General features: G+C 40.8%; 1 protein-coding gene across 1 annotated transcript in view; it reads left to right on the top strand.

Moving 5' to 3' along the window:
* TSNARE1 (t-SNARE domain containing 1) overlaps positions 1–24,687 on the top strand; it is a 262,831-nt gene that overhangs the window by 222,663 nt on the left and 15,481 nt on the right. The window contains exon 9 of the mRNA XM_051971168.1: positions 23,001–23,073. Within this exon, the coding sequence (XP_051827128.1) occupies positions 23,001–23,073 (73 nt within the window). The remainder of the gene's footprint in view (positions 1–23,000; positions 23,074–24,687) is intronic.

Here is a 24,687-nt window from a genome sequence, read left to right as displayed (position 1 = left end):
CCTTTACATGTAAAAATGTTTTCCCAGTTTATTGCTTCTCTTCTAATATTGTCTGCATTCGTTTTGTTTTTACAAAAACTTTTTAACTTAATATAATCAAAATTATCTATATTATGATTAATAATGATCTCTAGTTCTTCTTTGATCACAGATTCTTTCCTCCTCCACATATCTGAGAGGTAAACGATCCTGTGTTTTTCTAATTTGCTTATAAAATCACTCTTTATATCTAAATCATGAACTCATTTTGACCTTACCTTGGTATATGGTGTTAGGTATGGGTCAATGCCTAGTTTCTGCTATATTAGTTTCCAATTTTTCCAGCAGTTTTTGTCAAATAGGGAATTCTTGTCCCAAAAGCTGTAGTCTTTGAGTTTGTTGAACACTAGATTGATACAGTTATTGACTATTTTGTCCTGTGATGCTAATTTATTTCACTTATCAACTATTCTATTTCTTATCCTGTACCAAATGATTTTGATGACTGCTACTTTATAATATAGTTTTAGGTCTGGCACAGCTAGGCCACCTTCATTGTAAATATCCATTCTTTAAGAGGTCATCATGTATACATGTTGTATTTAACATATATTTCTTAACATGTTTAACATTATATGGGATTACTTGCCAGCTAGGAGAGAGGGTGGGGAAAGGGAGGGAAAATTTAGAACACAAGATTTTGCAAGGATCAATATTGAAAAATTACCATGCATATGTTTTGAAAATAAAAAGCTTTAATAAAAAAAGAGGTCATCGAATTCAGAGGTCTTTATCTCACTCAACTAAATGGGAGCTATGGGGTAGCCTCCATTCCCTGAGGTAATAGTTATTGAGCACTGAATCTAGGCTAATTTCCATAGAGGCTACAAAGTAGTATCCATAACTGGATCTATGCCATATACCTACTAGCCTCATAAAAGCGCAGTAGGGACTCAGCTCCCTTGTTCTGAATGTATTTCTTTTTTTGCAGCCAAGGGCCCTGTTAACTTTGCATGTTGACATACTACCTTCTGCTTTAAATTGATTGAGCTTACAGTCCACTATAACTCCTAGATGTAGTTCATATGTGTTTGTCCAGCCATGCCTTACTCTTCCTCTAATTATGCACTTGATTATTTTGAGTCAAATTTATTTTAATGAATAATTCAATAAACTCCCTGACATCTTCATATGCCAGCGGAGGAAGCTCTAAGACCTTTTGTAGAACAAATATGTTATATGGATTCATTTTTTAAAAATAGTTTTATAGTTATTTTCAAATATATTTCCTAATTGCCACCCAATAAACTTTTCCTAGAAATAATGAAACAATTAAGTAAAACCAGCAGACATTAGTTTCCTTAAAGCTCAGTTTAAGTGGCACCTCCTATGTAAGCTTTTCCTGATTTCCCTGTTTGTGCTTCCCTCTAAAAATTAAATTTGTATAAATTGAAGAAACCATGTCTATCTACACTGAGGAGTTTCTTCATTTGGAAGTTTGCTCTATAGCAGGGAAATCATTGGCCTTCTTACCATATATATATATACAATTTATCCGATAGAATAGAACTCCTTGAGGAAAGGAACTATTTCATTTTTCAGCTTTGTATCCCCAATGCCTAACACATAGTAGGTGATAAATATATGTTTATTGATTTCATGATTAAATCCATTTCTTATTTATTTGACCTTCTTTCCAGGCCCCTTATCATATTGATTGCCTTCTAAAATACAATCTACCTTGGCAATGTCCTTCTTGAACTATGGAGCTCCCAACTGAACACTATACTGCAGCTGTGGGCGAAAGCAGAGGACTTCTAGACTCCTCAGCTCCCTTATCCAGCACTTTACGAAGATTATCTCATTTGATTGGGTAATTGGAGAATTATTTTAAATCTGGAAGTGACCTTGGAAGTCACTCCTCTCTCCCTTCATTTTATAGATGAAGACAAAAAGTCTAGAGAAGTTAAATATCTTGCTCAAAGTCATACAGATTATAACTAGGAGAGCCAGATTTTCATCCCCAAGTCTCCAACTCCAAAGCCAGCTTTCTTTCTAGACTTATGCTGCTTCCTCTGTCTCTCTGGTTTAGCAATGAGGAAATGGGCTTGGTGAAATGTTGACTTCCTTTGGCTGTTAAACAGTAATGATGTGACTTGGCACCATATTCTCAATTTGGATCCACTTGACAACAAAAACAAGAAATGATTTTTGGAACTTTAAGGTATATAAAAGGACAGTCAGGTCAGCCCTCTTTCCAGATTCTCTCTGGCTGCCCTCCAAACCTGGAATGCTCTCTCTCTTTTCCTATACATTTCCTCATTTCCCTGGCTTCCTTCAAGTTCCAGCTAAAATCTCACCTTCTACAGGAAAGCTTTCCCAACTCCTTTTAATTCTGGTGTCTTGTTTTATGGCTTGTTTGTACATATTTGTTTGCATATGTCTCCTCAATTAGGTTGTAAGCATCTTGAGGGCAGGGACTACCCTTTGTCTCTTTTTTGTATCCTTAGTGCTTGGCACAGTGCCTGGTATATAATAATTAATTCCTTTTTATTTACTGTGTGGCAAAGCACCCCCTAATAGGGAATTTGGTTCCTAGAGGCAGAGACGCATAAAGACCAAGTTACCTAGACCAGTGATTCTCAAAGTGTGATTTGGGGTCTCTGAGGCCCTTTCAGGGAGTTTGTAAGGTCAAAATTGTTTTCATAAGGATACTAAGATGTTTTAAGGTAAATTAGTATTAGAGCTGGCTCAGACTGGCACAGTGGGTTGATGGATTTTCAGCTTTTACAGTTCCAGCTCGGGAGATCAGGGCACACTACAAATCAGGACATGATTTATTATTTTGTTGATTGTCTAAACTTTAAGAGAGTAATAGAGGAAATGTTAACAATTCATATTAAACTTAAAACTGGTAATTTTTTATACTTCTGAAGAGTTAGTTGTTAAATACTTACTAGCATACCACTGAATATAAACCACTTAAAAAATGTCAATAAAAGATTGTAGGTTTCAACAAATTTGAGAGCCATTGTCCTAGACTGAGAGGCTGAGAAGGGAGATGTCCGGGTTCTATGATGTCCTTAGCACCAGGGTAGGTGTGGTCTGAATACTAATTAGCGTGTCATCAGGATGACCAGGGAGTGGATTGTTTGCCAAGTGTCTCTTGCCTGTGGGGGAGGGGCAGAGTTGGCCCAGGAGAATCAGAAGAGCACTGAGATTCTGGAGGAGGCAGTTTACTTCTGGCAGTGCCCCTAGGCTCGGAATGTGTTCAGCGGCCTGAGATCTGAGCCATTGAAGTGGTCACTAGCAGCCGGAGCGACCCTGGAGATACCTTCTAAATCCAAGGGCAAGATACACTGTTGGGACGGAGAAGAGCCCTGTGGCCACACACCCCAACTTTGGGACACCCCTGCTGTTCAAGGCAAATCTTTGTGATCAGTCCTCACCCTTGCCAGTCCTAGGGATTGAAAAGAGGTAGGACAGTAGAGAAGGGAATCAGGGGAAAGAGAAAGTTTTTTGGAAAGAAGTTTTTTAGTTTAGTTTTTTTTTTTTTCTTGAATAAGGTAAATGTGCAGGAAGGAGGATGTGAAAGATGGAGGGAAGAAGAGAAAGAAAAGGAAGGAAGGAAAAGAGAAGAAAAGAAGGGAAGAGGGGGAGAGAGAAGGAAAGAGGGAGGAAAAGAGTGAAATGGAGAAGGGATAGAAACTTAGAAAATGGACCAAGAGCATGTTGAAAATTTATAAATCAGAATAAGATGGAGTCAGAGACAGAAATTGAAGCAGATACCAAGATAAATGGAAAGACAGATAGAGGGAAACATAGAGCTTTGTACACAGAATGGAACTTAGAGAGACAGAAACGTAACTGTTGGCTGTGGCACAGAAAGTGATGCAGAGAAATGGATACAAAGACTACTGCTGAGACAGAGAGATTGATGAGGGCCAGACTACATTAGAAGGGGGAGAGATCTGGGGGGGTCTAGGACAAAGTGGCAGTAACGTGTCTCCTCCTCTGGTACAGGCGCCATGATGACATTGAAGGCAGGTGAAGCATAAGGCACCTTGTCCGTGCCAAAGGTGGAGATTGAACATTGAGCAGCACATCTGCGGTTAACGAGGGCAGGCACGGACCCCATGCTTACTAAAGGAATGATTAACATCTGGAAAAACAGGAAGAAGTCAAAGTGTTTCCATGGTTCTCTGCTCCCAAATTTTACTTCTTCCCAACTGGTTTATCAGTCACCATCTTCATCACTGAACCCATTACCATATTCTGCAGCAGCAGCATTGTCATTATCATCGATATCATTAACAACATCCCCGTCCTCCTTACAGTCACCATCATCCCCATTAACATTTTCTTTATCTCCAGCACATTCACCAGTATCACTATCTTCACCTGTACAATCACCCGTACCACCATCACCGTCTTCACCCCCATTATCAACCCTCTCCTCCTTTTCTCAAGGCCTGTCATCCCTTTCACCTCCGCCATTCCCAACGTCACTTCCATCATCTCCAATACCCTCATCCCCACTTTTACCCTCACCATCCCCATCTTCACTTCAGTCAACCCCATCCCCATCTTCATTTCTATTAAGCCCATCACTCTCACCCTCTTTATCCCTGCCATCCCCATCTTCACCGCTGTTAATCCCTTCATTATCCCCACCTTCACCTCCTTTAGTGTCCCCATCACTACCCTTTTCATCCCCATCTTCCCCCCTGCCATTCCTATGCTCCCCTCCCTCATTATCACCCTCCTTCCCCCCACCATCCCCATCTGCCCCCCCCACATCACCACCTTTCTCCCCGTGTCCATCTTTCTCCCTAGCGTCACCCTCTCTGTTCCCATCCTCCCCGCCTCCCCCCTCAGCACCGATCGTGTCACAGACACGCCTCCTGTCCCAAGGATCACAGCCATCGCCCCTCTCTTTGTTGTCACCGTCACCACCAGGATCAGTGGCCTTGCCGTGGCCACCACCGCCATCTTTCTCCCTCCCAGAGCCACCCTTGGAGTCTCAGAAGTTAGTGCCCTCCTTCTCATCGTTAACAGTGTCCCGTGTGCCATCATTACAGTCGTTCCCCTCTCCGTCGACGCCTCCGCGGTCAAAGTTATCATCAGCTCCGTCACCGCCGTCGCAGTCGTCGTTACCGGTGCTACGGTCAGCGTTCTCGTCTGTCATAGTCTCGTCCCGACCGTCGTCACCGCGACCCAAGCCTAGGCCCCCGCGGCGACGGCCCTGCCACGCCTGCCCTGCCCACCGCCGCCGCCGGCACCGCCAGCGCCTCTGCTGCCACGGCCCCCAGCCTCGGCACCGCAGCTGCCCGCAGCTCGCCCAGGGTCTGTGGGGGCCCCGGGGCCCGTGGTGGTGCGGCCAGTGCCACCACAAGGAGAACATAAAGATTGCGTGGTAGTGCTGCTGCGATCGAGAGCGTTATTCCTCGTGCTCGGAGACTAACGGAGATCATCTATGGAATCAATGGACCTAGGTCAGGCAGAACTATCAGAGGGAGAACAACTCTTCTTTATCTCCCCTCAGCAGGAAGGATTCACTGCGGAGGGCCGGGGAGCAAGCAGGGCGGTCGTGGTGCATCTGCCTGAGGGGGAGGAGAGGAAGCAAGCCGAGGAGGCAGAAAGGGGCCACAGCATCTGGTGACTGCTGCAGGAGGAGGGCCCGTGGGCCCAAGCCCGTCTCCCCTCTCCAGTGACCCACTGACCCTAACTCTGACTTACCCCCACCCAGCAAGGCTCCTTTGGGCCGCGCTCAGCCCTGTGGGGTCTGGAATCCTGCCCGCCTTTGCTAAGCTCTTTTATCTGGCTGGAGCCCATGCATCTTACCTTACCACTGCAGGCAGGAGATTGATGTCGCAGATTACAACAGGTCTGCCAGCTTTGATCGGCTCGGAGATAGAATGTCACAACAAATCCGGAACAATTACAACCACCGCAAAGTGAGGATGAGGCAAGCACGGCTCAAGTCTGACTGGAGAGACTGCCGGGTCCTCCCGGGAGAAGGAGGGAACTCTGGGGGCGCTTGTCAGTCCTCAGAAACACCCAGATTTCCACCCAATGCAAATGTACCCCATCAGCAGCTCCCACGCGGGCACTGCCCAATAAACATAAAGGAGAATTGGCTCTGCACTTTGGACTTGCCGTTATTCATGCTACAAGTGCTTCATTGCAGGAGCTGACCTCTCTCTCCTCTTTGCTCACTGTGCTCTCTCCACTGTACACATCGACCTTTACTCATGTTTTACCCCCTGAGCTGCCTCACCTGTAATCTCTCTCTCCCCTCCTCTCCACCAATGAAAAGGTGAGTTATCCTTCAAGGCCCAGCTCACGGGCGCACCTCCAGGATTCGCTCATGACTACTCCCAAACATCCTAGTGTGCTTCTTGCTCTGAGTTCCACAATTCTTATATTTTGTACCACAGAATTTGATTCTGTATTATATTCTCTTTTGTTCTCTGATTTTTTTCATGTGTGGGAATTTTGTGTCCCCAACCAGAGTGTAAAATGTTGGATTCCAAAAGTTCACCTCATTAGTACAATATGGGAGAATCACAATACTTTATCTTTTTTTTTAAAATAACTTTTTATTGATAGAACGCATGCCAGGGTAATTTTTTACAGCATTATCCCTTGCATTCCCTTCTGTTCCGATTTTTTCCCTCCCTCCACCCCTTCCCCAGATGGCAAGCAGTCCTTTACATGTTGAATAGGTTACAGTATATCCTAGATACAATATATGTGTGCAGAACCGGACAGTTTTCTTGTTGTACAGGGAGAATTCGATTCAGAAGGTATAAATAACCTGGGAAGAAAAACAAAAATGCAAGCAGTTTATATTCATTTCCCAGTATTCTTTCTTTGGGTGTAGCTGCTTCTGTCCATCTTTGATCAATTAAGGCTCTCTTTATCGAAGAGATCCACTTCCATCCACTTACATCCTCAAACAGTATCGTTGTTGAGGTATATAATGATCTCCTGGTTCTGCTCATTTCACTCGGCATCAGTTCATGTAAGTCTCGCCAGTCCTCTCTGTATTCATCCTGCTGGTCATTTCTTACAGAACAATAATATTCCATAACATTCATATACCACAATTTACTCAACCATTCTCCAATTGATGGACATACTTTCATTTTCCAGTTTCTGGCCACTACAAACAGGGCTGCTACAAACATTTTGGCACATACAGGTCCTTTTCCTTTCTTTAGTATCTCTTTGGGGTATAAGCCCAGTAGAAACACTGCTGGATCAAAAGGTATGCACAGTTTGATAACTCTTTGAGCATAGTTCCAAATTGCTCTCCAGAATGGCTGGATAGTACTTTATCTTAAAAAAAAGTCTAGTGGTTTTAGTAAAGGGCTGAAAACTCATTTGAGCCAACAAGGCCATGGCAGCCAAAACAAAACAAAAACCCCCAAACCTGAATGTGAACCCTAATTCCATCACGGTTTGCTTTAAGATAGGCATAGTGCTAGAAATAAGGAAGGGGTAGTTCAGTTATTTATTGCCTTGGTCAAGCTTAGATGTAAAGTACTCATTTCAGAGCACTCTAGTTTAAAGCTATATTTATCTGCATATATATAGATATTATATAGATATTGTAGATAAATGTGTACATATAAATATAGATAAAATGTATACGAATATAGATACATGTATGTGTGTGTGTGTCAAGTTTGCAAAGAAAGGGCAGATAGACTAGTGAAGGCCTTGGAGACTGATTGAAGAAATTGGGGATGTTTAGCCTGGAGATGACTTAACTGATAAATAATAACTGTCAAGTAATTTAAAATTTTTGATGTGGAAGAGGGAATAGATTTTTTCAGGGTGATCCCAAGAGGTAAAATCAAGAGTGTAATGAGTAGAAGTTCAAAGAGATAAATTTAAGGGTAATGCAAGGAGGGGTATGGAGGGTTCTCTCCCTCATCATATGCTTCATGCAAGGTCTGAATGATCAGTTGTTGGGTATATGAAAGTGAGAACTCATATTTTGGGTATAAGTTAGAGAAAATGTCTACTAGTCCCTTATAATAAATTCTTTTCTCTAATTCTCTAATTCTGTGATAAAATTCTGGGAAGTTGGGGATCAGAATTACTCTTCAAAGTATAATATGCAAGTCTTTATACAGATGGGTATCAAACCATTTCATAGTCTGAGCTCTTCCTGCAGTCCTTGATTAAGACTTGGCCTGGATCAGACTGGGTAAGCTTCTGACTCTAGTCATAGATGATCCCTAAATCTTGGGCAAAGATTGAACCCTAGTCCTAGTCCCTAGCTGATTCATAAGAAGGTTAATTTGTTGTTGAAGGGAAAGATATATGGAAAAGGAAAGTATGTGAGTAAATGGAGTATCTAAACATCTATCTTGATGCTAGGTGATGCAATGGATAGAAATGAGGCTTGGAGTCAGGAGGATTTGAGTTAAATTTTGGCTTTAGACATTTCCTAGCTGTGTGATCCTGGGCAAGTCACTTCACCCTGTTTTCTTAAGTTTCCTCATCTGTAAAATGAGCTGGAGAAGAAAATGACAAATCACTCCAGTGTCTTTGCCAAGAAAGCCTCCCAAAATGGGATCATGAAAAGTCAGACAAGACTGAACAATAAACATCTATATCGCTGCAACGGAGGCCATCAATGTAATTTTCCCTTAGGATGAGCCCTATGTAGGGGATGTCATGCTTGTTCTTACACTTGAAAGTTCTCCATCTTCAGTTACATGAAAAGGTGCTTGAACAGCAGAGCCAATCATACTACTATCGTAAAGGGGCCTTCTGCCTTCACAAATTAAGTGGAGGAATTAGTTGATTAAAAAAGATGGCTGGAAACTCATGGAGATCTTATAAAATGTCAAAGCTGGAAAGAGACTTTATAATGTGGAACATGGAATATTAAGACTGGAAGAAGAGAAATGACTTGCCCAGAATTATGTAATTAATAGTTGAGCTGGCTGGGATCGTCCTGGAAGCATCTGAGAGAAGGCTAACTCATTCAGTGGCTTTGAGATCCTGAGAGCAGCGGTTTTCTTGCCCAGATTGCCCCTGTTTTCCATGGCCTGCCTACAATCTATTTTTCATTATTGCCACTGATTTCTTAGAGAAGAGATTCTCTATTTTTTTTAAATGCCACGCTAAATAAATAAAGTAAAATCACCTATTGTGTCATTAACTGGAACAGTTGTCTCTGTAGGTGGATGGCTGCCAAGTTCCTAATTATAAGAAGAAACTGTGATGTAGAAAATGGGGGCTTGTCCCTCCCATTCTTTCAAACAGGGAAGAGTGCACAATTTAACACATACGTGAGTCACAGAATGTAGAAAGATATTAGAGATACATGAATTCATATAAAATATGTAGTATATGTACAAATGTTCATACACATGCAAATTCGTGCACAACACATCCAAATACAATTGCCTGCTCAATCATGCATGCTCACACATTAAAATGTCCTTGTACACATGAGCATGGATGTAGATTTGTACAAACCACATATATATCCATGCACATGGATCCCTTCAGGAATACACACACTCCTGAACCCATGGACACTTCCTGCATGCATGCACCTGCATGAATATATGTTTACTCACAAATTCAAGTCCCAAAATCCTCAACTGCCCTCATCCCCCATCCCCCATCAAGGATCATCAGAGGAGAGCTACTCTGCAATGCAGGGAAAAGAAGATAGAATATTCTCTGAGAGCTTTTGATGAGTTCTAGTTTTAGAAGCAATCAGAGAAATAATTGCATGACTTAACATTTACTATGTTAAGTAATACCCTCCCCCCATCTTTCTCTCTCTCCCAGTGCCCACGCCCAAGCATGTGGACTGTTCTTTCCTGGACAGGATTCTTTGGGGAAGCTGTTTCCCAGGGGAAGATTGATGATACTTAGATCTTTCACTGTCCCAGTCCTCACTCTCCCTATACTGCCCCATTTCCTAGGATATTCTCTAGTTCCCATCTAAACAGCCTGGGTGTCTGGAATGTTAGGTCATAGGTTGTCAAGGCTGGAAGAGCCCTTAAAACACAGAACAGCAGAGCTAGAACAGAGTTCAGAAATGTTAGCACAATGATGGGCCAACTTACCAAAAGAGGTTAAAACTCTTGGAGGGATTACCTCTGAAGAGAGAAACCAGCAATAGTCCTTCTGTGAAAACTATACCTAGCAGCATCCTACATAGGATAATCATGTTTTGGGAAAATGTAACCGAATATATCAAAAACTTGCTTTTTGACTTGTAGGCGGGCAACATGACATAGAGGAAACCATTCTGTCCATTCCATTTCTTTCACAGAGTAACTCTCTAACCTTGGAAAAATCATTTTCTCAGTTTCCTCATTTAGAAAATAGTGATTATTTACTTGTCAGCTTCTCATATTTCCCCCCAAAATCTGGGCTGGAAAGCACTGTATAAGGAAATTTACAACTATGAATTCAGTATAAATCTTACTCTCTTTATAATGGTAGTAGGCACAGAAATTGATAATCTAGGAAAAAGCAAACAATTGCAAATACCAAATGAGATTCTAAAGCCTGTAGCACAGTTCCTGGCACATGTTAAGCACTATAGAAATGCTGATTATTTTTATGTGAGGAAATTAAAGCCCTAGGCTATTTAATGGTTTACTCCTAAATACAGAGGCTACAGCACCAGGGGAAAAATTTGAATCCAGCCCTTCTAATTCTAGAACCAGCATTCTTTCCATTACTCCACAGCTAAATTTACTCATTCTTACTAGCCTGAGAACCAGTGGTGTCTACCATGTTGTCTGCTGACCTGATTTCTATGTACTATGTTTCTATTCGTGATAAGCTTCTCTCTGATCCAAAAAAAAAAAAAAAAAGGTTAAGGGGCATTTATTTGTAAGACTTTTTTTCAGGAGGTAAAGCCTGTTGATGTCAGAATAAAATTTTTAAATGTATAAAACATAGAATTACAAAGGAAGACAAATATATTGAAAAATACTTATTAAAAATATATTTTAAAAAAACATAGACCTCCAAGTTAAAAACCTTTCTCTAGAGCAACATGGGAAGAGCCTGCCTAGAGATTTCTTCTAGGTGACACAGTTGGTGTGAACTAAAGCCAGAATCAGAACCAGAATCTAGATCTTCCAGTGCCCATGCCAATGGGCTTTCCTTGACACTAAGCTGGCTTCTCATTGGTTTGATAAATATCTCTCAGGAGACACTTGGCACCCTTGTGCAGAAATGGACTCTTGTGGTGCTGCCAAACTTATTTCCCAAAGACAGATTTGCCGTTCTGCAGTCAGAAGCTTGGTAGAACAAAAATAACAATGGGGGCCGCTATGGCCTAGGTTTATATATTTAGTCGTTCTTCAGTTGTTTCTGCAGTTCATTACACACTCAGTCTTACTCAGACTCAGCCCTGGAAGGTCAGTATGGCAGATATTATTGTTCCATAGATGGGAAAAAAAAAAAAAAACTGAGGCTACGTGGGATGAAATAATTTCCCCAAAGTTGCACTGCTTTGTGATGCAGGCCTAAAATCCCCAGGATACTGCTTGTCCAGTCTAGTCTTCTTTCCATTATACACTATGCCCTTTCACCACTGTTTTCTCTTTTGGGGCAATGGATAATGCCCCTTAAATTCTTTTTTTTTTCTTATAAAACCTGGGTTAAATAATTACTTCCATATAGTCCTTTGTTAATTAGGCAGTAAGCATTTATTAAGTACCTGCTGTATTTTCTAAGCTCAAAGACTAAAAACAGAAAAGTACCTGCCCTCAACAGTTTATACCATAACTAGATAGTCAACTAAACCTAAGTATATGATAAATGCATAGAAAGAAAGAGAAAGGGACAGAAATAGAGAAAGAGGAGATGGAAGAAGAAAGGAAAGAAGAGAAGAAGGGAGGGAGGGAAGGAGAGTGGGAGGAAAAAAGTCAGGACTGTGCTAAACATTGGAGATAAATATATGACAAATATAAGCATGCATAACAATTCTTGCCCTCAAGGACCTTATATTCCAAGGGGAGAAAACATACAAAGAAACCTAAAAGGGGAAGGCACGAATGGCCTTGGAGGGACAGGGAAAGCCTTCTGCAGAAAGCTAAATCTTTTTTGTTTTTGTTTTTTAATTAAAGCTTTTTATTTTCAAAACATATGCATGGATAATTTTTCAACATTAACCCTTGCAAAACTTGTCTTCCAATTTCCCCCCTTTCCCTACCCCCTCCCCTAGATGGCAAGTAGTCCATCATTAACAATGATATGTTAAACATGGTAGAAATATGTTAAATCTAATATATGCATATATATTTATACAATTATCTTGCCACATGTGAAAAATCAAATCAAACAAGAAAAAATGAGAAAGAAAATAAAATGCAAGCCAACAACAAAAAGAGTGAAAAAGCTATGTTATGAACCACATTCAGTTCTCAGTCTTCTCTCTGGGTGTAAATGGCTTTTTCATCACAAGATCGTTGGAACTGCTCTGAATCATCTCTTTGTGGAGGAGAGCCACATCCATCAGAATTGATCATCATATAGTCTTGTTGCTGTGTATAATGATCTTCTTGTTCTATTCATTTCACTTAGCATCAGTTCTTGTAAGTCCCTGGCAGAGAAAGCTAAATCTTAAGGGACATCAGGGATTCTAAGAAGTAGAGGTGAAGAGGAATCACATTCTACTAAGCACAGGAGACTCAATCAATAAACTGTAGAATCCCCAGAAGAGAGAAATAAATAAGACTAGAAGGTGAGGAAGGGCCAGTTTGGAAGTGCTTTGCTTGTCAGATATAGTTTATTTTTGATTTGGAGTCAGTGGGGTAGTCACTGAATTTATTGAATAGGGCAATGACATGGTCAGACATATACTTTAAGAAAATCACTTTGGCATCTACATGAAGAATAAATTGGAATAGGGCAAGAATTGTGACAATGTAGAAAATTACTGAGATTCAGTCCCTAATTTCTAGGAGCTTCCAGTGTTCGTGCTTGTACATGAGGAATCAATTTAGCTGTGTGTCCTCAGGCAAATTATTTCATTCTCTACGTCTCAGTTTTAAATTAGGATATTTCATTCCATGATCTATAAAGCCCCTTTCTGGCTCAGACATTCTATGTTCTAAGATCTAAGGACCCTTTCAGGTCCGACATAATAAGACTACATGATTTTTTGAGTGCTAATCACTTATGTGACCAGTTCTGTGCTAGGTATCATGGAAAATAGAAGCTTGTGAGTGGCTTCCCCATGGAAATAATCACCACTTTAAAAGTGCTGTTTGCTTAACAAAATTCCCTTCACAAGTGGAGCAAGGGAATTGGGACAGGGATTACACTTATAAAAGTCTTTCAGAAGCATTACCAGCATTGTTGTTTTAACCCAGTTGAAAAAATGAATTTGGAATTGGACTTTCAAAGTTACAGCAATCTCATTGAAATTCGGAAGGCTGAACTGTGTTAGGTTAGAACCTTGTGCTTCTTCATGGTGGGGATAGTTCCTGTTTTGTCATTTTCAAAAATCATCCAGGTTTCGCTGTCTGAGACTATGACACCCAGAGGAGCAACGGGTGGTTGGGGTGGGTGAGTACATGTATGCACATATGTAATGTGCATGACAACTGCTTGTGGAGATACACACATAACTGTCAAGTCAAGGAAAATGGGGAGTTTGGGAGCTAAGAATTTAACTATCTTCTATGCCACCCTGATGCCATGGGTGCCAGTTTCACAAAAGCCTCGTCTGGATGTTGCAGCAACCTCCATGTATCTAAAGGCAACCTCTCTTCCAACCACTGACAGGCTCCATGATGTGTCTCTTCACACATATTTTCTCACCCTTGTGATACATAGCACGTATTTATGAGACAGCTGGTGAAAATCATAGAATCAGGGATCTAGGGCTGCAAAAGAAACTCAGAGGCCATCTTAAGATGAGGAAATAGGTTGAGTCACCCAGGGACTTGTATTAGGTCTCAGTCTGGGGTCAGGGATTGAGTTCAGTCTAGGACCAGGGCTAGGGCTCCAGCTGTGGTGGAGAGAACACATGAAACCCCATGGCTTAGTCTTATCTCAGTTACATCATGTGTTTGCCCACTGATGATATAAATCACACAACACAAATCCCAGCTTCAGTGATTTAGGGCTTTTTCTGCCTCTTCTTAGGGAGCAAAACTAAGAATAGTGGGGGATGAGGGAGAGCAAAATTTGGCCTATGGAGGGAAACCGTGCTAATAATTAAGTCTGTCTGAAAAGTTGAAGGGGCCTCCTTGGGAAGTAGTGATTTCCTCATCACTTGAAGAATTTTCATGGCAGCTTGTCAAAGAGCTTATTGTATATCCTTTCTGTCTCAGATGATCTTGTGTTTACTCAAGGGGAGGGGAGGCCTCTCTAGGTACCCCCGACTGTTCCGGCCTTCTCCTTTCATATAGCCCTCCATCCACTTTGTATTCAATTTTGAGCAAGCCCTTTATTTACATGTGGTGTCTGCCATTTGAGTGCAAGACACCTAAGGACAGGGACTTTTTTCCCTTGTCTTCCTTTGAATCCTGCTGAGCACTTAGCACAGGGCCTAGCACTGCTTGTCAACTCTCTGACAGAAGAAACAAATGGCTCCATTCCTCCCCTCCAGGAACGCTCAGTGACTGACTTCTCTAGTGGGACGTCAATTCCTTGACTGTTTTAGAGAAGGATTATGTTTTAATTTTATCCTTGTGTCCTCACTGCCCAGCACAGTGCCTTACACACTGTAGGTGCCTGATAAATACTTACTGTTGTGAAAACACATTCCTTCTTGAGTGTCATTTGGATTAAAGGACTTCCAAAGTCTCTTCCAACCCCTGAGAACCTAGGGAAATGGATTGTTTCCCCCCCTTGAACAAACGAAACCACAAACCAGCCCTGTCCTTTAAGACTTGCAGTCCCACTGGCCCAAGGACGCTCTGAAGGCCACTGTGATTTCCCACACGCAGATTGCTTTGGATCCCTGTAATCTGATTTCTTCCTTCTTCCTGCAATGCTTTGGCCTGCACAGTTATTGGCTGCTGCCTACCAGCCCCCTGCCTGCTTCCCACCGCTCAGCCGACTGGCCAGCCCAGCTCTGTATTGAAGGGCCATAATTGAATTGCAGCTGATAGTACCCGCCACCTTCAGATCACGCTAATTGCTCTGTTTCCCAGAACACTCTTCAAAGGAAAATGAATTTCTCTCTGATATTTTCTTGGTGGGGTGAAATGAGGCTTACAAAAATAAATCCCTCATGCAGAAGGAAGGAAGGGCAGCCCTGGATAAAGGAGTGAGGCTGGCGAGCTATCTTCCAGAACTTCCTACCCTCGGGGGCTCAAGGCAGTTATAAGGGAGGAAGATGGTTTTCACTGTCAGAGAGCTCCTGCCTTATCTTCGGACAAAGAACGCACAAGAGGGAGGACGATGGTAAACCGGAACCCATGTGTCTCTAAAGCTGTGTAAAGGATGTTATTATTGTTCGGCCGTCTCAGTCCTGTGAGCCCATTTAAAGTTTTCTTAGCAAAGATACTAAAGTGCCTTGACATTACCTTCTCCAGCTCATTTTACAGATAAGGAAACTGAGGCAAACAGGGTTAAGTGACTTGGCCAGGGTCACATAGATAGCAAGTGACTGAGACTGGATTTGAACTCAAGAAGTGGAGTCTTCCTGATCCCAGGTCTAATTCTTTATGTAGCACTTAGCTGCTGTATAAGGATAGAGCAGCACTTATAGATTCAGCAGGCCTGTGATCAAATCTCTTGTCTGACCATTCAGTTATTCAGCAATAATTTATTAATGTGCCAGGCACCTAAATTCTGGGAACATAGAGAAAGACAGAAAAATGGTCCCTGCCTTCATGGAGCTTGCATTCTAATGATGGAGACAAACATCTATGGACCCCTCTCAACATAATATTTTTAAGTGCATAAAATAAATCTGCAAGATTAGATAGGAAATCTATATGTATATATGTTAATGTGTGTTTCATAATTATGTGACATGGGAGACTCTGGTAAAGGACCACCCACATTAAAGAAGCTGCTGTGCTCTATGAGTAAAGCAAAATTGGGGTAGCTCAAAAGAAATACGGAATGTACAAACTTAGAGACATCTCCACCCCAAACGTTCAGTATTTGCGTCTGACTTGTGGTAGAACCTTCAGAGCACATATTGATCTGACTAGTCACAGTTGGATCCCAACATAGTGATATCCTTTGGTTTTCCTCAAGAATGAAGGACAACAAAATATACTTATACATTTGCATACATACACATGCTCATATATACATATGTATGTGTGTACATGAGTAACATGCATCCCAAAACTCCTTCAAACTCTGTTCTATCCTGAAGATCAGTCCCAAGAATTAAACACAATATTCCAGATGTGATTCCATCAAGCAGATTTTATCATCTTCCTAATCTTGGATGTCCTTTTACCTATCTTAATATATCCTATCTCACTAGCTCTCCTGTTTGCCATATCACACTGTTCTATTGAATATGTAGTCCACTCAAACCTTCAAATTTCTTTTTTTCATTTGAACTGCCACGCCTTTCCTATCTTATATTTGTAAAGTTTTTTAACCCAGATATAAGAATTTACACTTATTCATATCAAATTTTACTTTATTGGATTCCAGGGATTAGAATGTCCTTTTGAATCCTATTTCTTTCATTTAAGGGCTTTTCTAAATTCCCATAGGTAGGAAGCCAGAAATCAAATCCTATTTCTCTCACCTGATATCCATTGTTGTTATCACTAACCCACTGCCTCTTTTTAGCATCACCAGCATCATTATATAAATTCCTCAGAGGGACCCCTACTCCTTACTGGTTTCTTGATGCTGCTTCAAGGATAACTGCTTCATAATGATGGTGATGATAATGATGGTGATGTTGATGAGGATAATAATGACCATGGCAATGAAGATTTATAGATTGCCTTAAGTAAGATTTGCTGAGTGCATTTTACCCCTTAACTTATTCAGTCTTCACAATAATCCTGTTGGATTTTTTTTTAAATGAAGAAATTAAGGTTGGGAGAGATTGGTCACTTCTCTAGAATACTGCCTCATCAGATTTTCCCTCTGAGAGCAGTGGTCTCTCTCCAGGGTACTGATTGTGTGTTTTCTTATCAGCAGGAGTCTTAGACCTTGGGCAAGGGGAGATTTATCTTGCTTTCTTTTTCTGAGAATACAAGTTTCTTTGGGGTGATGCTTGTCTGTGTGTATCCCTGCAGAGCCAGGTAGTTTGGTGTAGGGAATTCATGGCAGGTCCTTAGTTGGTCTTGAAATGAAGAGATAAGAATCTTCCTCAGGCTTGTCTTTATTTAGGGTCCTGGCTGAGAATCTTAGTTTTGAGAACCCACGGAGGACTTCCAGAATAGGAAGTAAATCAAAAGAATGGCAGAACCTCTCACTGGGGCCTGTAAACCATTAAAAAGCGGTATTTTAGATGGATGATCAGTCAAATCAATAGGCATTTGTTAAATACCTATTGTGAAGTAAACACTGTGCTAGCCACTGCGTTTATAAAGACCAATATTAGAGCTTGACCTCAAAAAAACCTTTTTTTTTGAATGGGGAAGACTGCAATACATCAATAAGTATAACACATGCACATATGTTTTCCATGCATGAACATACACATGTATTTATATACAAACCTATCATGCACCACATACATGCATGTCTATACAAATGCACATTTGTTTATGTATACACATATACAATTTTAAATTATTAAAATAAAACTATACTAAGACTGGGGGTATATCCACGTATCAAAATATATCTTATCTATATATCTACAAATATATATTATATATATATATATACATCTCTTTGTCTATATACATATACACATACATATATGCACATGTATTATTGTATTTAAACAAATACAGTGTATGGAAGGGAGATGTCATTTTTGTAGACTCTAGTGCTAGAAGGGTGTCCTAATAAGTAATATGTAAGCAGTAGAATTTATGTAGTTCTTAAAGTTTGGAAAGTGCTTTACAAATGTTTTTGTAATCATAGCAATCTGACAAGTGGGTGCTATTTTACACATGAGGGAAACTGAGATAGTGATTAAGTGACTTACCCAGGACTGCCCAGTTAGGAGGTATCTCTGAGCTCAGGTCTGGGCCTGTCTGCAGTCCCAGTACTCTGACAAGTGAATCACCTGGCTAGGAAGGGGAGACATTGAAAGATGTTTTGTCTGAGTGGTGGAAACATATGTCCAGTGCTGTAGAGGGCTGCAGATAGTGGGGGAACTGTGGGTGAGGTATAAGACCCTTCAGCCCAGAGGGAACCTGCTGACAATGTCTGGTTTGGCTCCCCATCTCCCCAAGGGTTCTCCGCCTTCCTGAGAAGTCAGGGGGTGGTGACAACCTGTGTTCTACCTGAAGCAAGGGATACTTACAGTAAAGAGGCATTTACATATCAATAGCAGGTGCTTATGGTTATCACTTGCTCAGTGTGCTGTGGTGATGTATCATACTAAGATATTTGGGGGCTGAGAGGGCTGGAAATAAATGGACTCCATCTTTGGCCATCCTGGTGAGTCTCCTGCCTCCTTCACTCCTCCACTAAGACCAAGACTGCTCCCGAGATCCTCCCGAGAGCTAGTCAGGACGGTACATTTTGGCACCTCAGTATGGGGCTCTAGAAAGCACACTGTACAGTGCCATACTTGACCATAGCTAAGCCAAAGCACCCTCGACTTAAAATCAGAAAGAAGCCTTTCTCCCTAGTCTTAAATTCATCACTGATTTACTAATGATTTACATTGAGCCAGTCCCTCTCTCTGGACCTTGTTCTCCCCCTCAATGAAATGAAAATAGTTTATTATGTGGACTTTTAGGTTTTTCAGGACTCCTTGGTTACAACTACTCATAAAATCCTTTTTTTTTAGTTTGCTTGGGAAAGAGACCAGCATAAGGTAGAAAAAGAAGTGTCTTTCTCTGGTGATGATGGTAGGGGAGGGTGTGGGGAAAGGAAAGGTGAACTGTCTTCACCTCAGCTTGTAATTGAGGTTCAGGGAGAGACTGTTTGCCTCCAAACAATTTTCTGGAGCCTGTTTTTTTCCCCCAGGACTAAAGTGGTTTGATTTATAGAATGCCATTTTTGCTTCTCTGCCCTCTACTTTTTTGGTAGTTGCAAAAAAGAGAAACACACATATCATGTACATTCCTATGCACACACCCGTGCTCACATGCATAGTCATGCACAGCGGGACAGAATATATATAAATTCAAACATTTGCACACAGTCATGTGCCCACAGACATGGACATATGCACACTGGCTTCCCTCCCTCCACCCCCCCCCAAAAAAAAAACCCAAACTAATGTCCCAGAATCTCTAGGGTCTACCTATTGCGATCTTTAGGGGCAGAAACTGAACCTGTGATTTTACTGATCTATGAACTTCTTAGATGAGGAAACTCTCTTATGCGAGGCACTGACTCTGCAAGTCTTCAGCAGTTGTCTATACAACTGAGAGGCAAGTGACATAGAGCTAGTATGTGTCAAAGGCAGGTTTTGAACCAATCTCCCCCATATCCCTGGACTTCCTGGCTCTGAAGCCAGCTCTCTATCCAATCCTGAAAGCACTGCAAAAATGGTATCATCATCATCAGTGGTATAGTTGTAGTAGTGGTCATGGTGTTTGTTGTTGTAGTAATGAAAGCAGTAGTGGTAGCAATAGTAGTTAGTAATACTAGTAGTAGTTAGTGGTAGTAGCAATAGTAGTAGTAGTTAGTAATACTAGTAGTAGTTAGTGGTAGTAGCAATCATAGTAGTAGTAGTTAGTAGTAATAGTGGTGGTGGTGGTAGTGGTGTTAATGGTAGTAGTAGTAGTTGTTGTTGTTGTTACAAGTAATAATGGTTGTAGTGTAGTGGTTGTTGTCATGTTTGTAGTCATTGTCAGCGCAGTAGTAGCAGCAGCATATTATCCCTCCTCTCGGCCATATTTTTCTAACCACTCTTGAACAACAATACCCCCTATTCCCTTGAGGGTAAAGGTCATCCAACTTTTGTTTAAAGACTGCCAGGTGGAGGAACCCACTATATTCCAAAGCATTCTAGCCTACTTTGTGATAACTCTATAGAAATTTTCCATACATCAAGCCTAAATCTGCCACTGAATCTTTTAACTTTTGTTCCTATGTCTCTCACTGGTGACCAAGCAGAATAATTTTAATACCTGTTGACCCTTCAAATGACTCTTCAAATACTTAAAGATACTTGTTACATCCTAGTACCATCTTGTTTTCTCCATTTTGGCTATCTGGAGGCCCTTCAAGTGATCCTCTTTTTCTCTCACCCTCCGAGTAGCCCTCTTATAGACATAATCCAGCTTATTGGTGATTTTCCTAAAATAGTTACTGAACAGTCATCCAAATGAGTTCTTACATAAGTATAGCAGACCTCATTTATCCTGGATACTGCCTCTCTTAATGTAGCATAAGACAACTTTATCTGGGGGCTGCCTTGTCCTTGTTGACTTACATTTTATCTAGGGAATCCAAGACATTTTTCTTAGGAACTGTTGTCAAGCAATATTTCCCTCATTTTATACTTGTGAAGTTGATTTTAAAAATAATATCTTTACATTTATTCAGAATGAATTGTTTATTAAGGGAAGTAAATAGAATGCTGAGCCTGGAGTCAGAAAGATTCCTTTTCATGAGTTTGAATTCTGGTCTCAGATATTTCCTACATGTAACCCTGGGCAAGTCATTTAACCTGTTTGCCTTAGTTTTTTCATCTGGAAAATGAGCTGGAAGAGGAAATGGCAAACAGCTCCAATATCTTTGCCAAGAGGATCCCAAACAACTGAGCAACAGTAACCCACGATGACCAAGATATCACGCTGTTTTAGAACTTTAGAAGACAAAAATGAAACAACACAAAAACCAGTCTCTGACCTCAAGAAGCTGTTGTTCTATTGGGGCAGAGGCAGCCTGCACAAAAAGTAAATCTGAAACAGTGGGAATCGGTGCCTCCAAGGCACAGGTAGTGACTCCTGAGTCAAGTCTAAAAGGAAGATCAGAATGCAGAGAGATAGAAGGAAATCTTCTCTGGCCATAATAGGTTAATATGGACCATCGGCTCCTGGATAGTAGGACAATTTGGCTGTATGATAGATTTGGGCAAAGAATTTTAAATAAGGTTAGAAAGGGAAATTGGAGTCAGATGATGGAGGATCTTAAATGATAAACTGAGGAATTTATAGGCATGAAATAGATATGACATATCATTCCCTGTTTTAAAAGATGCATACTTCAGTTTTATTCCATGGGTATGGTTGAGTCAGAATTATCCTCAACTCTGATGCTATATCTATGTCTTTGCATGTCTACATATCTACATAGTGGACATGGATATGAATGGCCTCTGTCAAAAGAGGTACATTATCTAGAATAAAGGACTATGGTCCTCTGACTCATCGGGCTTCACCTGTAAATCTGTGCCCGCTTTGGCCACTTCTTTTAAGGAAACACATTAGCAAGCTCTCTCTTGAGTCCACATAAAGGCAATCTGGATGATAAAGGGATTGAAAACCTTGACATATCATTTGAAGCAATTGGAGCTGTGTAGCCTGGAGAAAAGAGTAGTAGTTACAAAAGAGATGTCTTCAATAAGAAATGATGAGTAAGCTGTTTTTAGAAAAGCCTGGAAAGACTTACATGGTTTGATGCTAAGTGAAGTGAGCAGAACCAAGAGAACATTGTACGTGGCAACAACAAGATTAGGTGATGATCATTGTGATGGACTTGGCTCTTTTCAACAGTGAAAGGATTCAAGGCAATTCCAATAGACCTGCGATGGAAAGTGCCATCTGCATCCAGAGAGAGGACAATGGAGACTGAATGTGGATTGAAGCATAGTGTTTTCACCTTTTTATTGTTTTTGTTTGTTTGCTTTTTTTTGTTTTTCTTTCTTTCCTTTTTTCTCTTTTGACCTGATTTTTTTGTACAATATGACAAATATGTAAATATGTTTAGAAGAATTACATATTTAATCTATATTTAGTTGGTGCCTTGGGGACAGGGGGCAGGGGAAGAGAAGAGGAAAAAAATTTGGAATACAAAGTTTTGCAAAGTGAATGTTGAATACTGTCTTTGCATATATTTGAAAAGTAAAATACTATTAAAATAAAATAAAAAAAGAAATGTCTTCAAGTCAATGAAGGACTATAAAAGAAAAGAGAAACCAGGACTTTTCTGGTTTTCCCATAAGGATGGTAGATAAAAGTTTTGGAGAGAAGGGCTTCATTTTTGCTTAAAGAGAAACTCCGTAACAATTGGAAATGTCTGAAATTAGAATGGACCATCTCAAGGGGTAGTAGGTTTACCTTCACTAAAGATCTTTAAGCAGAGGCTGGATGGCCACTTGTTGGAGATGTTATTGGTGGAATTTATCAGGAGTGAAAATTAGAATAGATGCCCAAGTCATATACCTTCTAAAGATAAAATTCTACAACTCAGTGATTCTTTAATAAAATGCAGCCCTTGCTCTCTTTGAATTTGCCATCCCACAGAAGCAGATAAAGCATATGTGAATATGAAATATTACAAAATTACCATACAATGACCATTGTGGAGAACAGAATTGAAGGAGAGGGTTAGAGAAGTAAATGTAATGTTTTATGTCAGAGGGAAGGGAAGTCCCTCTTGGGATCCCCAATTCTTACGTGGGTCTTACTCATTTTTGACAATGATTTGTCCTGTTTCTTCTTTTGCCTGAATCATATTTCTCCCTCTGATTGTGAATGTCCATTGTCAAGACTTGGGTCTGCTCTTTCTCTATCCCTTTTCTACTTCCCCCATCTGTGAGTTCCCTTGGTACAGTTTGCTGCAGATTGTGAGCACAAGTATCTTAATCTTTCACATCTCCCCCAACTCAGGAAAGTTCAATTCATCTTTACTCTCCTGGGATGGCACTTTTCTCCTCTCCTCTCTAAAAAAAGCTGAAAAGGATTCCAAAGTCCCTAATTCCATGATCTTTTCCTTTGTAGAGTGACATGCTGGATGTGAACCAGATCATCAAGGACCTGACTTCTTTGATCCCTGAGCAAGGAGACGTGCTTGGTGCGTACACTAGGGCTGTGCCAGCTAAAATGACCAGATCTTCTGTCATGCTGTCCCCATTGTCTGATCCTCTTCTTCCCAAGTTCCAGAGAGATAGAAAGAGATAAAACTGTGGAATTAATGGCAGTTTAGGACCTGTCATAACTTTGTATATAGTCTTTAAGAATCCTGGGTTACATCTACATATAAAGGAGATATTTAAGAGAAAATTTTACGTAGATATTAAAAATAACTACAAAGAAAATATTAGATGAGATAATGCACTTATTAGTCACTTAATATATGCTGAGCCCAAATGATATCTCTTCTAAAGGTTAAATTTTGTGAGCAGGTTACTTTAATAAAATGCACTCCCTGATCTCACTGAATTTATTATTTAACAGGACCAGATGAGGGACAGTTAGGTGAGTGGGCCTGGAGTCAGGACCTCATACACTTACTAGTTGGGTGATCCTGGACAAGTTACCCTGGTTGCCCTCAGTTTCCTTATCTGTTAAATGAGTTAGAGTAGGAAATGGCAAACCACTCTAGTATCTTTGCCAAGAAAACCTCAAATGGAGTCAGGAAGAGTTAGATCCAAAAAACCAGACAAAACTGATCAACCTTTGGATGCAAATACAAGACAATCCCTACACTCCAGAAGCTTGGTTGTCTTTTCTTTCTCAATAAAAAGACAAAGAAAAGCTAGTCTGGAGTAGAGCCAGTTTAAGAGTAAGCCTGGATAACCAGAGCACTACCAGAAGAAGTGAGGTGGGAACAAAGCTGGAGGAATCTCTGGGGTAAGCAGGCAGTAGGGGTAAAGGCAGGGGGGAAAATCACATTTCTATAGTACTTGAAGACTTTACAAAGTGCCCTCTTCACAACAATTCTGTGGAATAGGATGTATAAATATTATTTCTATTTTACAAAGAAATAAATTGATGTCTAACAAGGTAAAATAATTCATCCTGAGTCACACAGCTAGCAATTATCGAAATTGGGATTTGAACATAGAACTTTTGACTCCAAGTCCAGAATTCTTTCTGTTGCACCTAGCAGGACAGAGGATGTCCCAGAAGTCAGAAGTTTGGCTCTGGTCTTTGTCTGTCTGTCTGTCTATCTCTCTCTCTGTCTCTCTTTCACTATCTCTTTCTATTCCCCTTCGCTATCTCCTCTCTCCTTTCCCCTCCCTTTACCTTTTCCCTCTCCCTTGCCCTCTCCTCTTGTTTCCTTACTTTCTCCTCTCCTCTACTGTCCTCTTCTCCTCTCATTCATCTTTCTTACCTTACTAAGAATAGAAAGGCAAAGACTGGCTCTTTTCTTCCTCCAGCTTCTTCCATGATGAGCCCTCCCTTAGAACAGAGGCCAAGCAAACCTTACCTTCTTCACCCTTTCTTTCCTTTTGCCTCTAACAAGAATTGGACAAATGTTTTTTAATTGGAATCTTGGGGTGGAGGGGAGGAATATATGAATAAATAAGACAAACCCACAAAAAGCCCACATCTTAGCCTCTGAGGCTGTGCAAATGTGAAATAATGAGATGTGCAAGAAGGCCTGTCCTGGGTACCTGGAGATGGGGATTAAGTGTGGCTCTGCTACTGATCTGGGACTTGGGCTTTCTTACCTCCCCTCTTT

The sequence above is a fragment of the Antechinus flavipes genome, chromosome 1, assembly GCF_016432865.1.
Source record: "Antechinus flavipes isolate AdamAnt ecotype Samford, QLD, Australia chromosome 1, AdamAnt_v2, whole genome shotgun sequence".
NCBI classification, from domain to species: Eukaryota; Metazoa; Chordata; class Mammalia; order Dasyuromorphia; family Dasyuridae; genus Antechinus; species Antechinus flavipes.
Note: the sequence above shows the minus strand (reverse complement) of the source record. Positions and strands in the feature narration are given on the sequence as shown.